A 17256-nucleotide genomic window follows, 5' to 3' on the forward strand; every position below is an offset into this window, starting at 1 on the left:
CTGGCCTCTTGCATTGAAAGAAATGCAGTTTAATCTGGACTTCCCTTGTTCTCTGTCTTGCTTTTGCCTGATCTGTCTAGTACTAGGATTACTGACACTGCCTTTACTATTTAATGTGCTCTCTTTAACCTCTGTGCTGTCCTGATGGACTTAAACCATGGCAGTACAACCAGTTGGCACACACATTCTGAACCCAACTGGCACCCCCAGCACAAAGCAGTGCCAAAATCAACAATTCATCCCTTTCAATGACACCTATTGCTCCTCTTTAACTCCTACCTTCCCATTTATCACAAGGCAGAAGGGCACTTTCCTGGCAACAGGTATAAATGGTAAATGTGGGAAAATAGAACTAAAAATTTTATGGTGCAGAAAAATTAAACTGAACTGTAACCAAGTAAGACTGTTAAACACCCAAGTGAAAATCCTCATGTAATTGCACAATTCATTCCTCATTCTTTGTTGACTGTTACATGGTGCTACCCCATAGACCTCAGCAGAGCTAGAGGCAGGCTTCTCCAATCTAGTGCTCCGACTGCTCAGCTGCCCTTGGTCAACAACTTCTGGGTTTTGGAGCCTGCGAGAAGCTGACCATAGACTGCTCCACCTATTCCTGTTGAGTAGCATTTGCCAGTTATTAGGACAGGAGACAGAATATGGAGTACTAAAAGAGGGGTCAGAAGTGGAAGTGCTTTGGGCAGAGTTCCTACTGGCATGCCCCCTTCTCCATCTTCCCTCTTATGGCCCACCCACTCTTCCCCGTCATCCAAAAGTTGCCGAGCAGTTTGTGACATTTCGGTGAGGCACTGAATGACCATGGCGAGGTTTCTCTTCAGCCTGCTGAAAGTGGCAGACTGTCCAGTTGAGCAGAGCTCGTGGTGTCCTGCACCCTCTTATGGGTAATCTCCACTCGCTCTTTCCATCTCCACCATTTAGCTCACTTGTGATGTGACCTCAGTATGTGACGGCCCTGTCTTGAAGGCCCCAATGAAGTGTGTGTATTTGAGCTGGTGAACTATGTGCACAAATCCAGTGACCTCCTCTGCAGAGCCTTCATCCTGCTCCAGCACCACTTTCTGTGAGACATTGGAAGGACCTGTGAGAGATTAGAATGGCCACAGCAAGAACAAGCCATCACGATGCACGTTAAGACTTTTCAGTGGCTACTCATGTCAAGTCGACATGAGTGAGTGCTGTGTGCCATGTGACTGTGTGATATTTAATCCTGTCATCAGGTGACTGGGACATCACTATCTCTACATTTCTGATGGTCAGACTTGTCAAAACTTGGCTTGTCTCCAACACCTCCCCTTCTTCAGGTGTCAACATGGAAATGACGGCAGTGCCACCTCTGGTTCTCTGACCTTCCCTCCAGAAATCCCTCAAAATCTTAATCTCCTCTAACCCCTTGAGAGAGCATTGAAAATGTGTCCCATACAGTTCTTCAAGGGCATAGATTTTTAACAGCACTTGCAAGTTTAACCTCTTAATCAGATTTCCCTGGTACTGTTTTAATGCTTCTCCCCAATATCTTTAATTTTTGTAAACATCCTTAGCCTCAATATCTCCTCTGACTATCTCTGTTAATGATGCTCTCTCAGATGTTTTGTTCGATTTTTCATTCAAAACCTTTGTTGTTCTCCAAAACTTAACTCAAAATGTCCAAGGTTGAATTTTTCTCCACTATCCCATGAAGCTCTTCTATAACCTCTCTCAAATTCTTGGACAGCATATAATTGAAAGCTTGTCATTCGATATGTAACTGATCCCTCTCTCACAACTAGCCTATAACCACTTTCTCAGATATATTGGGGTCGATCTTATCAGAATTTGGCAGAGTGTCGGTTCTGGCGAGAAAAACGGAATGAATCCCGTCAATGGCTCCGGTTTAATTTCTGACTGGATCTTGAGCCTTCTCAACCAGTATGTTTCCAGTCCAGTGAGGAAGGAAGCATTGCAAGTTCTGGTTCTGGGGAATGAGGTGCGTTATGTGGATCAGTAGAGGAACATCTGGGAAACAGAGATTCTTGTATTGAATGCTTTAGGTTAGCTATGAAAAAGGATAAGGAGCAATATAGGAAAAAAAACTCAATTGGTGAAAGAAGAAACATTGTTGGATTGACAGTTCAGGCTCTCTGATCTTTGCCAATTATTTCACAATGTTTGTTGGCAAAAGTTAAGTGGTTTGTGGTTTCTGAAATGTCAAAGGGCCTGGATGACTGACACTTCTATTAGCTTGAGCCAGACTGTGATCGTAGAAGAAATTTATTAATGGATTACATTTTATTAAAGCTTTTTTGGAATATATCTGCTACACACCATGATATTCATTGGCTTGAGAAAGTGTACAGTGGGTGAATGGGCATGAAAGTGTCAGAGCTTGATATGGGACATGAGGGAACATAAAGGGCGAGGGCTTGATGTGGCGTGGATGGTGAATGGGGAATGTTTGGAGGGCTGTAGAGCCTTTCTGTTTTATTTCACTGGGACAAAGTCCCATAGGACATTATGCAGCTCGCCTCCAGCCTTCATTCCCCTGCCCTCCCCCTGTAATGAAGATCCATGTTTGCAGGCACTTGCTCCTGAAGTGGATGGACCGAGCCAGGAGTTTTCCTGACTCCCCCTACTTGCCTTTGAGGATAAAGTCCGGGCTATAAGGTCCAAAATAAGTAGGTGTATAGACAGTATGCTTCTTCAAAATGGACCACACACAGTTTGCACAGTTGTGCATTGTGCATCTTATTTTTTTCTCCTGGAAGAGATGGATATACAAAAGTAAAACTTAAAAGAACAAAAAATGGCAATTAATTAATTAATCAACTATGTAAAATTTATCAGGATTGGTACATTATAGTGAAGTTAGGAGTGACACTGTGTATTTCAAATTGGCTCACCTCTGGGTTTTCATACAGTTTGAGGATTTTTAGGGGTTTGTTTTGGAGTTATGTGGGGCAGGCTAAATGGGTCAGAGGATGTTTTCCTGTTTGTCACTGTTTGTATGTTTTGTATGTTTTAAGAGTATCAACTCTTATCTAAGTGGACAACAGCCTGAGACAGATATAAACTCACAATGTTTGATGGTTTTTCATAGAATCATAGCACACTGCAACAGGAAAGCATCAGGTACTGTTTGGTGCTTTTTCAACATAAGTCACCCTAGTCTAATCCCATTCTCCACAACTTGGTCAAGGACAACCACGTCCAGTTGATTTACCCAAATTCATTCATGTTTGTCCTGATCATTACTAATTTAAGATCAAATATGTCTCCTCTTAGCAGCCCTCCCAGTAACTTGGCAATCCTTTGATATTAATACATCTTTTTAATGCAATTTACATTTTGTTCCACAATTTTCATCTTCTATTTACTATCAGAAGCCCATGACAATTCCCTGCCTCAAACTCTGTCTCAATCTTTCTAAACCTCTTTTTGCTGGCTTTCCAACATTTGTCATATTTGGTCTAACTTGTATTTTTTTTAGCAATTTAATGCTTCTATTTTGTTTCAAATTTAATCTAATTTTCCTGTTCATTCATGGAGCCCTGGCGTTTGATATATTGTTTTCCTGGACTGGAAAGGATTTATACCTTTTTAAATATTTTCTGTCGCTAACCAACAGTTCAATTTGCTAATTTTTCCTTCCAAATGATTTAGATAATTTTCCTTTTAATCTCGTGAGACTGGTTTTTCTATTCCAATTAAGTACCTTGGTATTTAACTTTTCTTTTTGATTCCATTCCTTTGCTCAATGTAATTATATTCTGGTCACTAATTCCTGAGCGGCCTCCTTATTTTTAGATTTCCTATTTGCTTCAGACTCTTATCCAGAACCAAATCACACAGCGTTTTTTCCTTGCTAAGAGTAATAACATATTGACTGAGTACATAGTCCAGAAAAAACTGATGAAAAACGTTTCCTTTTTACTACAACATTTTCACTATCTTAATTTTTTTTTGCAGAGCTAAAATGTCCTGTAATTGTAACTCTATTGTTAATATGTCACCTCACTAACTTGTCCTCACAGATCATCTTCTATTTACTATCAGAAGCCCATGACAATTACCTGACAGCTCAGTGATTGTTCCCACTCTCAAGAACAAGAGAGCAAAGATTTAAAGTATTTAGTTGAAATGGCAGAAAGACCTTATGAGGAGAAATGTTTTTATGCAGCTGTTTTATGAGTGGTTTAGAATGCACTGTCTGAGAGTGTGGTGGAGCATTCAAATTAGGAATTAAGTTTTTAACTGAAAAGAACATAAGAACCAAGAGCCGGAGTAGGCCATCTGGCCCCTCGAGCCTGCTCCGCCATCCAATAAGATCATGGCTGATCTTTTTGTGGACTCAGCTCCACTTACCCGCCCGCTCACCATAACCCTTAATTCCTTTACTGTTCAAAAATATATCTATCCTTGCCTTAAAAACATTCAATGAGGTAGCCTCAACTGCTTCACTGGGCATGGAATTCCACAGATTCACAACCCTTTGAGTGAAGAAGTTCCTCCTCAACTCAGTCCTAAACCTGCTCCCCCTTATTTTGAGGCCATGCTCCCTAATTCTAGTTTCACTTCCCTGCTTCTATTTTATCTATTCCCTTCATAATCTTATATGTTTCTATAAGATTTCCCCTTATTCTTCTGAATTCCAGTGAGTATAGCCCCAGGCTACTCAGTCTCTCCTCATAAGCCAGCCCTCTCAACTCCGGAATCAACCTCGTGAATCTCCTCTGCACCCCCTCCAGCGCCAGTATATCCTTTCTCAAAAGGAAGAACATGCAGGGTTACGGAGAGAAGGCGGAGAATGGTACTAGATGGGTTGTACATTCAGAGGGCTGGTGAAGATACAATGGGCTGAATGGCCTCCTCCTGCACCATGACAATTCTGTGAATTTTTCATCTTCATGATGCCAGCTGGCAGCCTCTTTAAACTGTATCACATATTGAGCTGTGCTTGATGGTGATCATAAAATTAAGCCTCAAATGGTGGAGAATGACCAATATGCACTTTGGCAGCCAATATGACTTGCTGGCAGAACTGGGTGAAATATTCCTAGTGATTTGACCAATCGCTTGCCATTTTACAACTCATTCTGAAGGAATGCTTTTGTATCTGTCCAACTCAGATACTTCAACCAGTTTCTTAATCAAAGTTTTACCCAGGTACCTTCATTTATGAGAAGAACAAAGTATGGACACAGACATATAACGCAACAAACTTTATTAAATATAGTTAACCAGTATATTGCCCACTATGTATACAAGAAACACCCAGGATTCGGCTATACTACCGTAAAAGTGGCTTGGTAGGCTGTAGATCCGGTCCGTGAGTCCCTCTGGTTCGTCTTCACAAAGGTGATTCTCATTGGCCGTTTCTTCCTTGCTTACTTGCTTCCTTCCTTTCTTATCTGGCCAGGTCTGGTTTGGTCTCGGTCATCTCCCATCTCGAGTCTTCGCTCCCAAGGTGTCCGAAATGCCTATTTTTATCCTCCTGTGGCCTCGCGCTTTTTCCACCTTCCTTGGCCTTCTGCCAATGGGGCCTTGGGAGGCAGGGTCTCAGGGCCCAATGGTCTAGTTGATGACCTGTTGACAGGACACCTGAGCCTGCCCTGGACCCCTTGGAGTCTGGCCCCATCTAGGCTGTGGACAATAGTCCGGGGAATGTCAAATAGGAGCGATGATCACTTGATGGGTTAGCAATAGGGCCGATCCAGACATGTCTGTGATAGGTATGTCCCTGTCAGGCAAGGAGGAATTGGTAGGGCTAGGGAACCGTGGTGCACCAAAAAAGTTTCTTTGTTGGTTAAAAAGAAAAAGGAGGCTTATGTTCGGATGAGACGTGAGCACTCGGGTAGTGCACTAGAAAGCTTTAGATTGGCTAAGAGGGAGTTGAAGAGCGAGCTTAGAAGGGCTAAAAGGGGACATGAGAAGACTTTGGCGGATAGGGTTAAAGAGAATCCTAAGGCGTTCTATAGGTATGTCAAGAACAGAAGGTTGGTTAGGGCAAGTTTAGGGCCAGTTATAGATGGCAGAGGGAAGTTATGTGTGGAACCGGAGGAGATTGGTGAAGCATTGAACCAATATTTCTCTTCGGTGTTCACGCAAGGGGACATGAATATAGCTGAGGAGGACACTGGGTTGCAAGGGAGTAGAATAGACAGTATTACAGTTGATAAGGAGGATGTGCAGGATATTCTGGAGGGTCTGAAAATAGATAAATCCCCTGGTCCGGATGGGATTTATCCAAGGATTCTCTGGGAGGCAAGAGAAGTGATTGCAGAGCCTCTGGCTCTGATCTTCAGGTCGTCGTTGGCCTCTGGTATAGTACCAGAAGATTGGAGGTTAGCGAATGTTGTCCCATTGTTTAAGAAGGGGAACAGAGACTTCCCCGGGAATTATAGACCGGTGAGTCTCACTTCTGTTGTCGGCAAGATGTTGGAAAAAATTATAAGGGATAGGATTTATAGTTATTTGGAGAGTAATGAATTGATAGGTGATAGTCAGCATGGTTTTGTGGCAGGTAGGTCGTGCCTTACTAACCTTATTGAGTTTTTTGAGAAAGTGACCAAGGAGGTGGATGGGGGCAAGGCAGTGGACGTGGTATATATGGATTTTAGTAAGGCGTTTGATAAGGTTCACCATGGTAGGCTTCTGCAGAAAATGCAGATGTATGGGATTGGGGGTGATCTAGGAAATTGGATCAGGAATTGGCTAGCGGATAGGAAACAGAGGGTGGTGGTTGATAGTAAATATTCATCATGGAGTGCGGTTACAAGTGGTGTACCTCAGGGATCTGTTTTGGGGCCACTGCTGTTTGTAATATTTATTAATGATCTGGATGAGGGTATAGTTGGGTGGATTAGCAAATTTGCTGATGACACCAAAGTCGGTGGTGTGGTAGACAGTGAGGAAGGGTGTCGTAGTTTGCAGGAAGACTTAGACAGGTTGCAAAGTTGGGCCGAGAGGTGGCGGATGGAGTTTAATGCGGAGAAGTGTGAGGTAATTCACTTTGGTAGGAATAACAGATGTGTTGAGTATAGGGCTAACGGGAGGACTTTGAATAGTGTGGAGGAGCAGAGGGATCTAGGTGTATGTGTGCATAGATCCCTGAAAGTTGGGAATCAAGTAGATAAGGTTGTTAAGAAGGCATATGGTGTCTTGGCGTTTATTGGTAGGGGGATTGAATTTAGGAGTCGTAGCGTTATGTTGCAACTGTACACAACTCTGGTGCGGCCGCACTTGGAGTACTGTGTGCAGTTCTGGTCCCCACATTACAGGAAGGATGTGGAGGCTTTGGAGAGGGTGCAGAGGAGGTTTACCAGGATGTTGCCTGGTATGGAGGGGAGATCCTATGAGGAGAGGCTGAGGGATTTGGGATTGTTTTCGCTGGAAAGGCGGCGGCTAAGAGGGGATCTTATTGAAACATATAAGATGATTAGAGGTTTAGATAGGGTGGATAGTGATAGCCTTTTTCCTCTGATGGAGAAATCCAGCACGAGGGGGCATGGCTTTAAATTGAGGGGGGGTAGTTATAGAACCGATGTCAGGGGTAGGTTCTTTACCCAGAGGGTGGTGAGGGATTGGAATGCCCTGCCAGCATCAGTAGTAAATGCGCCTAGTTTGGGGGCGTTTAAGAGATCCGTAGATAGGTTCATGGACGAAAAGAAATTGGTTTAGGTTGGAGGGTCACAGTTTTTTTTTAACTGGTCGGTGCAACATCGTGGGCCGAAGGGCCTGTTCTGCGCTGTAATGTTCTATGTTCTATGTTCTATGTTCTATGTCCCGGCAGCCTGTCTGAGTTCTGTGTATTTGAACTTTAGCTAGGTCCGATTATCTGCAGGCGATTTACTGGAACTGACTGTAGTTTAATTTAGAGTGCCCAATTCTTTAATTTCAAATGTACAATTTCATTTTGGGCTCAGCACCACAACGCTCTTTGGACCAATTCTCTATTTGAATATTTTCGATAAGATTCTACTTTGTTTATTTGCTTTTACATTACGCTGATTATAGTGCACACTGTTGCTACTAGATGCAACTAATACTGTACTGATTCTGTGCTACCATTCCGACACCAGTCACTGCGGGGAACCACTGAACGACTGCATCGCCATGCACATAGAGCTCCACTCCAACGCTGACAAATTTTAAATGGTTGAGAGTGCAGAGGAGTGTCCAAGTTCTTAAAGCTGTTTAGCTTTCCAACATTTGTCATATTTGGTCCCAGGGACCCAGGTTCAATTCCGACCTCGGATCACTGTGTGGAGTTTGCACATTCTCCCCGTGATTGCTTTCCACCGGGTGCTCCGGTTTCCTCCCACAGTCCAAAGATGTTTAGCTTTATGAAGTATCTGGAAGACCCCAGCCCCCCAGCCAATATGGAGTTCTATTCCATACAGTGCCAAGACCAAGCAGTGTGATACACTCTCTGTGTGGGTATCTTGAACCATTTGGCAAATTATTTTTTGTTTAAAATATTTTCAGCTGTTGGGACCATTTGCGGGTCCTGACCCAGCTCATGTCTGAGGTACCCCCTACCCCTTACAGAGACTCATGCAATATGGATGCGAGAGGCCTGATGACTGGCAAGCAAGACTGGCCAGCTGGCAGCCTCACAGGAAGAGGCGGTCGCTGCTGAGGCAGAAACATGAAGGTACCTGAAAACAGAGGCACTGTTCATAAGCTCCAAAGGATTTGTTAAGAATGAAGGCCCACAACTGTCATGGCCATCAGTTAATTCCTCCACAAGAATGCATCTGAGCTCAGTTGCGTGAGGAGGCCGTGTGGCTCCATGACATAGGCACAGAAAGCAGCCTCTGAGATCCCTTTGACATATCATGTTGAACTTCTAACACAGTGGGACCTGTTCTCTTTCTGTAATTTATTGCTGGGCACAATTATTGTCTAATTACCCTTTTTACATTTCTTGATCAGCTGTCCTTCACGGATGAGTGGGCAGCGTGGAGTTTTCCTCTGTTAAAGTTCCCTTGAGTTGGGAGAACATCGGCGAACAGTATTGACATGTCTCAGACTGAACTTCCATGGATCCTACTAGCTCCAAAGCTGCCTCCGTGGGTCAGGATGATTCTGCTCCTTGCTTCAGGGCAGGATAGTGGCACAGTGGTTAGCACTGCTGCCTCACAACGCCAGGGACCCAGGTTCAATTCCGACCTCGGGTCACTGTGTGGAGTTTGCACATTCTCCCCGTGATTGCTTTCCACCGGGTGCTCCGGTTTCCTCCCACAGTCCAAAGATGTGCAGGTTAGGTTGATTGGCCATGCTAAATTGACCCTAGTGGAGGGGGAATTAGCGGGGTAAATACGTGGGGTTACAGGAATAGGGCCTGGGTGGGATTGTGGTCAGTGCAGACTCAATGGGCCGAATGGCCTCCTTCTGCACTGTAGGGATTCTATGATTCTAACTTCATCTGCAGCTACTTCTACACCATGTATGTGGTTTGTTCCTGGGCAATATTTTAGGGACAGCACTGTGGCACAGTAGTTAGTCACAGCCTCAGGGACCCAGGTTCGATTCCCGGCTTGGGTCACTGTCTGTGTGGAGTTTGCACATTCTCCCCGTGTCTGCATGGGTTTCCTCCGGGTGCTCCGGTTTCCACCCACAGTCCAAAGATGTGCAGGTTAGGTGGATTGGCCATGCTAAATTGCCCCTTAGTGCCAGGGGGACTAGCTAGGGTAAATGCATGGGGTTATGGGGATAGGGCCTGGGTGGGTTTGTGGTCGGTGCAGACTCAATGGGCCGAATGGCCTCTTTCTGCACTGTAGGATTCTATGATTCTATAATTTCAAAGTCATGCATCAATAGAAAGGGTTAAAGGAATGGAAATGCCATTGCTGGACTAGGAAATGACAGATGTGATAAATTAATTCTTCATGTCAGTCTTCTTTAATAAAAACAGTAAGTAATTCCAGAACCCGTTTGACTCGGTCTGGAATCTATAACAAGTGCGGAGGTTAGTAAATCAGATGCTAATAAAAAACATAATACACAAAATATCAAAGGAGCAGAAAGGGCAGATTGAGTGCTTACTATGGCTGCAAAATTCAACTCCTTGGTGCATAGTTTCCTAGCCCAACACGTGCCATTTTCGCAAAGTGATTTCTGCGGCATTCATGCACGCTTTCAGTACAAGTTGCACTGGAACACCATTTATGTGAGGGCATTAACTCACATATAGAAGTGTACACTGAAAGTGTGCAGACTAGACAGATCATAACATCTATCTACACAAATTTGACACCAGAGCTGCCATTTTGGAGCTCAGACTCACGTACTCTAATACTCAGAGTTAAACATACGTTCAGTGGCAGGCAGGAAATCACAACAGTAAAGGTGAAAAGGTGCCAGACTCTTCCAAGTTCCTTGATATTGAACAACGGTTTTCTGGCAGGTCTGCCAATGCATTAAGCATTTCATTAGTCACGCCTTTCTGCTGTATGCTGTCATGTCAAAGTCCTCAACTTCATTCACTGAGGCAGAGCCTGTGTGTGATCTGGCCCTCATATGAGCTGCCATTTGTGTTCCCACTTGCCCTCTGCTGATTCGTTTCCTATTATGTGCTGGTCCCACCTCAGTGTTTCTTCTTCTTCGCTGTCTTCTTGCACTTGCACTATCTGGTCAAGTTGCAGTTCTCCCTGAAAGGAGAAAGGGACGAGGGTAGTTTTGTGGAGAGAAATGGTGGAACCAAGAGGTACATGCCAGCACTATCTACACTTGTAAATCGGAAGAGATGGTGGGATGAGTGGAATATGAGAAGGGGTATTAGACACAAGGATACTTCCATCTTGTATGGTGTGCACCTCACCAATGCAAGTGGCCTCAGCAATGAGCTTGTCGATGCTGGGGAGCACCACCTCCTCCAAGAGGGTAAAGAGCTGTAGCTGTGTCTATCCCAACTGCTTAGGTCCTGCTGCCTCTAGTTCTGCGCCATGTCGTTCTGCAAGAAATAAAGAAGTATTGCTGAAAAAGAAACATGCTGTTTACCAGCCAGGTTTGAGTGTAAACAAAAGCTTGCCAGTTCACTGCTGCTTGATGCATTCCCAATGACAGCACCTCTACCAATCAGAGTCCATTTGCCAACTGATCAGCATTCATTTTTCATGCAGTATGAATTGTTGTTCCCTTTGCAATTTGTTTTCTCGCAAACTGTTCTGATGAGTACAAGACGAAAATCTTCAAAAGCATGTCTAATTTTTTCATCAATTCTCAAGTTCTGTACTAGCAAACAACAATTAAAAGAAAGACGTGTGTCAGTGAATGTGGGACAATCTTTATGGGTGATTTGAATTGTTGACAGTATGTGCTAGTTACGTGATATGAGTGGGAAACTAAATACTAATTGTCGATGGATAAGGTGAAGCAATGTAAGGTGTGAGGTGTGATTGATAGAGATTGTTAGTAGGTGAGTGATGGGAGTGTGGTATGTTGAATATGTGTGAGCCTCATGGTGCAAGAGGTGGGATATGGCATTGGAGATGCCATATCACTGACCTTTACCACTCCTGTTAGGCCATTGAATTTTTAGCAGCATTGCCTCCAGGTCCATGGGGCTAGAATGCTATCATTTCTCTCCATGGTTATTTGGTTTCATTGCCTTTGCAAACTTTGTCTGAAGGACCTCTTACTCCTGTGGTAAAGTACATCTTTCTTCCTTTCCACCTCCTACACCCAGTGTCCAGTGCAGCATCAGGAAACCTGTGATCTGGCTGTCTCCGCTGGTGTACCAGAATCCACTCTTCTTCATGAACAGACTCTTTTCCAAATTAGAATCATAGAATCATAGAATCCCTACAGTGCAGAAGGAGGCCATTCAGCGCATCAAGTCTGCACTGACCACAATACCACCCAGGCCCTATTCCCAGTTCCAACACCAGCTCCAGCCAGAATGTACCTCCGCTTTAAGAGGTGTAGGCTTGCTGTAAGTAATGCGGACTGACTTTAATTGGTTCTAGCTTCAGACAACTTGGGCTCCCTGCTGTAAAAAGTGAGAAAACAGGCTGGCAAAATTGGTGGAAAATGGGAACAGAACTTTCGGTCATTATCATTGCCACCTTGAGTCTTTCTCCAAAATGAAAATAAACATCCTCAATGTTTTCTGCTCAGCACCATGATGGCTTTAGAGTTGTGCAGGGAGGATGGTCACAATTCGCAGACAATTTTTAAAATTAATTATGAGAAACAAAGATGTTAAAGATTCAGTGCAGTGTTGACAAATGTGAAATGTGGAGTTTTCATCCATAGGGTGTGGAGGTATTTACTTCATGTTCATGCTCGAGGAGTTTAAGGGAAAGCAGGTCAGGGGTACATGGAGGATATAAAATGAACAGCACCTCCAGGTTCAGTGTCTCAAACTGGCAACCTCGAGACTGAGTCATGCTGTAGTTTGGAACTTACTGGCTTGCAAATCGGAATCTTAATTAATATGGGACATGGGAAATCGAGTAAATAAGTTCCTTTTTGTTAAAGATTGAAGAAAGATTCCCTAACGGTGAAGAAATATTATTTGAAAAAAAGATGTCACGGTAATTAAGGCTGACTTGCAAACTTGAGTCGGGTGGGATCACATGGACCACTTGGAATGCAAAAAAGATCAGTGCACCAAGCCGATAACTAGTCGGTGCACAAATCTCCAAATTGTGGCACAAATACCCAGAGGTTAATGAGGAGAAGCTGCAGGGGATTGGGACTGCATATGCCTTTGTTATATCTGAATCCAACATTTGAATGGAATTTTAACCACAGCGTGTCATTCCCAATGCCACTTCCACTCTCTTACTCTTTGCTACTTCCCACACAAGTGCAATCAAAATTTAAAATGTTGAAATGGGAGAAACATGTGATCACACAGCAAGGAAGCTTTTCAGTGGTGAAACCCGCCATCAGCTGCCAATGCTGCAGCTATGAATGAGCTATAAAGGAGCCTCCTGGAAAAACAGAGAGGCTCCTTTATAGCCATAACTTCCCTGCCAGCCAACTCCATTGCTATTGAGCTATGACTTATTAGCTGGTATTTTACGACCTCGCTCGGGCGAGGCTCTTAAAATCCCGCCCGAGGCCAATGGAGAATTCTGTTCTGCGAGTCTCACATGCCCCAAGATTGGGGCAGGGGTACCGGTAAAATTCCAGCCACTGAGAGCACAAAGGTGGTACTTTGTAAATATTTTATATTATATAGGCTTCACGTTATTCAAATGTGCATCATGATTATTTGTTGGGAGTAGTTTAGTCAGAGCTACACCTCATGGTTGGCATGCGTTGATGGTTGCAAGGAGTTAGGGACATTACTTTATTATGGGAAAAACAATGATGTAAATTTGCGTTCACTTTTTATTGAATGTCCAGTGTCATACTTGCTACGTTCTGTGACATGGCTGAACTTCCAAGTTCAAAGGACATTGCCCAAGCTCACTCTCAGTGGGATAATTGAAATGTTGTCGGTGAACTCAAAGCCCTGTAACGATTCTGTCAGCTAACACCCTGAGATAGATCTATATGTGGACAACACTGACACCATACTTTAGGCCTCTCATTTTCTTACCCTAACTGACAGTTCCCATCACACCTAGGATACCAGGCCCTTCTTATTTCACTCCTCAATGACACCGATCCCACCTTCCATCCTCCCTTGGATCCCTCTTCTACACCTCATGCCCTTGGCCCAGTCCATAACCTTCCCCTCACCGCCGATTCAACCTAGCCGATCCAGAGCCTCCATGAAAGCTTCCATTCTCTTGTTCCTTTCCCTTGTGCTGCAGAGTTCAGGGATAATCAGTTAACTCAGATCCAACTGCATAAAGCCAACTGTCGCACTGGGGGACACCATCTTTAAACAAACATAAGTCCGGTGCCACAATATTCCCATAAGCTGTTGGCTTTATTATGCAGGTAGGACGAAGAAACATTTTGGCATCAAATGTATCACAAGTAGGAATCTGCCACAGGATAGTGTGAAGCTCTACCAACCCCTCTGCCCCACCACTACCACACTTGTCACAAGAAAGAGGAACAGGAGTAGTCCATATGTGCTGTAGATCCTGATACCCCATTCAATACAATCATGGCTGATCTTGGGCTTTAACTCCATTTTACCACCTGCTTCCAATATCCTTCAATTCCCACAAAACCAAAAATTTTCTATCCCCTCCGAAAATGTATTAAATGATGGAGCATCAACAATCTTCTGGGGGACAGAATTCACAAGATTCACAATCCTTTGAATGAAGAAACTTCTTCTCATCTCAGTCTAACTGATCGCCCCTTATCCTGAGACTGTGCCCCTTTGTTTTAGACTCCCAAACCAGTGGAAAGTCACTGACTTAATCTCTAAATCTGAAAGCACTGTTGGAAAATTGAAATTTCAGTTCCCGCCTAATTAAGTTTCATTGCATGCCCATTTCCCTCTTTTACATCTCATAAAAGCCTCTGCAAAATGGATCGGATTTTGCAATTAGTGGCGAAGCAACATTTCTTGCCATTGACCTCAAAGAAAGCTGCCCATAATGTGCACCAATCTCTGTAAAACATAGGAACATAGGAATTTGGAGCAGAAGTAGGCAAATTCAGCCCTTTGAGCCTGCTCTGCCATTCAATCAGATCATGGCTGATCTCTCCCTGGTCTCAAATCCACCTCCTCACCTGTTCCCCTTATCCCTTTTTTAGAAATATGTCTTCCTCCCTCTTGAAACCATTCGGGATTCAGACTCCACTGTGCTATGGGGCAGCGGGTTCCACAAATACCCTCTGCGAGAAGTAGTTCCTCCTCATCTCAGTTTTAAATCTACCACCAATCAACCTATACCTGTGACCTCTTGTGACACTGACTTCTCCTTTCCCAGTGGTAGTTTAAACCTGGTGCCACGTAAAGGGGATCTCCAATGTTCAGCAACAGTGATGTTTGCAAGCAGAGTAAGCAGCCAATCACATTGAAAAATTCTCACAGACAGCAAACTCAGAAATTAAAAACACCATCGTCATTTTTGATTTAAATTTCCAAACAGTGATGCAGATTATTATTGCATTAAGATAGCAGTTAAAATAAATATGTGCAAACCTTACATCAATATTGAACAAGTAGATTTTTTTTAACAAATGGATAAATTTGAAACAAATATAAACAAATGTAAAATCAGCTTTTCTGGGCCACTGAGGGTGTTTAGGAGTATTTATGAAGTTAAAAACCCAATTATTCTTCATTCAACAAGGTAACTCTTTGAAGGATATTTATAGCAAGACAAAGGCTGGAATTTTACCAGAATTGGAGTGAGCAAAGCTTCCAGGACAGTATTTTCCGTTGGCCTCAGGCGGGATCCTACGAGCCTTGGGCGGGAGTGCCGGTAAAATTCCAGCCTTTAAAGAGTACAAAAGTGGAGTATTTCAGCAGTTCACCAATCGCTTGGATATTTTAGTCTGTGTGGACTTCAACAACACACCCTCCGGAGAAATGTCAAATCACTGAGAGCAACCTATGGATTTCTATATTACGTGGCACCTATGCAAACCCCTGGCATTCCTGTCTGCTTCAGTATAACAATAGTGAATACTGACAGTCTCCCTGTTGTTACAACTGCAAAATTCAAGCCATAGGTTAACATAGGTCATTCTTGTGAATTTCCTGAACCCCTGAGGCAAGATTTTGGGACCAGAAATTTCAAGAACAATTATAATTAAATCTACTTTTTTTGACTAGAGTAAAGTTAAAGGATTAAACTCAGCCTGCTTATAAAAGTAAAAGTTCAGCTTTTGTCTTTTGAATCCTATTGAAGTCTGTTCATTTGGATTGTAACTAATTCATGGATCAATCTCTTGTAAGTTGGCATCATTAAGCAGGAGTGAGCAATACTTCATGATTTGTATATGATTCATGTGAAAATGTATAATTATCAACCTATAGTAAAGCATGCCATATATTAATTATTTTATTATTATTTTATTATTATAGATCGCAAGATGTTTGTCTTACTTTACTTGGCAGCCTTTGTGTACTGTATATCTGGCCAAACTCTTCTGAGCAAACTCAAGGGAGATCGAAGATACACCAGTAACATTTCCAAATTAATATGTAGTGTACCCGGTTTACCTGGACCCCCAGGGCCACCAGGAGCAAATGGCACCCCTGGGCCTCATGGACGCATAGGCCTCCCAGGCAGAGATGGAAGAGATGGCATATCGGGTGAAAAGGGCGAGAAAGGGACATCAGGTACAGTATTGATATTTATTTTTATGTCAGATAGCATAGCAAACTACTTTTCCCAAAACAGCAAATGAGAAATAATGCTAAATTACATTTGTAATATGCCCATCATAATACGGACTTTTGATACCTTAACAAGGTGGCTAATGGAAGCCTGAAGGAATATTTGGTAAACTCTGCTGAAATATCTAGTTAAATCTGAAAGCAACTTACACAGATGAACTGTCACTTTTAAAAAATATAATGCATTAAAATAATAAGCAGATTTATCAAGTAAACAATAGCTTCAATCAGTGTAGTCATGAGACATCAAACTCACTTTGTATCAGTCAATTTTTCATTTATCTTTATGCCATTGTCAGGTGTGATATTAACAGACATTTTTGATGTGCACATCAATGATACCCAACTGTAACTCACCACCAAATCTCTAGTTCTCTCCTTTGTTTCTCCATTGGTAGATTGCTTGTCCAAAGTCTCTGGGTAAGTTTTAACTCTACCCACCTGGATAAATTTGGACATGTGACAGCTAAAATGTTCTGGGTTATTACCTGCTGGAAAGTTCCACCGTTTCAGCCAATGACACTGGACAGTTACAATGCCTGCTTAAAGCCAGCAAAAGTGCTAAATCAAATATTAATAATAGAGAATGCTGAAAAATACCCAGCAAGTCGGACAGCAGCTGTGGTGAGAAATGAGTTAACGTTGCATGTCGCTTACTACCTTTCACATGATGAAGAGTCATCATCAAAGTTAATTCTGTTTCTCTCTCCACAGATGCTGCCTAACCTGCTGAGTATTTCCAGCATTTCCAGTTTCAGTTCAGATTTCCAGTATCTGCACTATTTGCCTTTTCCCTCACATCTTAATCAAGCCCATGATATCATTGATTCTTGACTGTGATTGTAATTTTGGCTGGAGTCTTCCAGTGCAGTTTTATTTCACTTTAACATGGGTGTCCCTAATTTGTACTTGTTTATTCAACTGTGAAAATACCTCACGCTAACCAATCTGAACTATAAATATGAAACAGACCAATTTCTAAGTCATGCAAC

General features: G+C 43.0%; 1 protein-coding gene across 1 annotated transcript in view; it reads left to right on the forward strand.

Annotated features, from left to right (window-relative positions):
• c1qtnf7 (C1q and TNF related 7) overlaps positions 1 to 17256 on the forward strand; it is a 53995-nt gene that overhangs the window by 20377 nt on the left and 16362 nt on the right. Inside the window, exon 2 of the mRNA XM_078215022.1 lies at positions 15950 to 16207. Coding sequence (XP_078071148.1) covers positions 15958 to 16207 — 250 coding nt within the window. The 5' untranslated portion in view covers positions 15950 to 15957. The remainder of the gene's footprint in view (positions 1 to 15949; positions 16208 to 17256) is intronic.

The sequence above is a fragment of the Mustelus asterias genome, chromosome 1 (assembly GCF_964213995.1).
Source record: "Mustelus asterias chromosome 1, sMusAst1.hap1.1, whole genome shotgun sequence".
Taxonomy (NCBI): domain Eukaryota; kingdom Metazoa; phylum Chordata; class Chondrichthyes; order Carcharhiniformes; family Triakidae; genus Mustelus; species Mustelus asterias.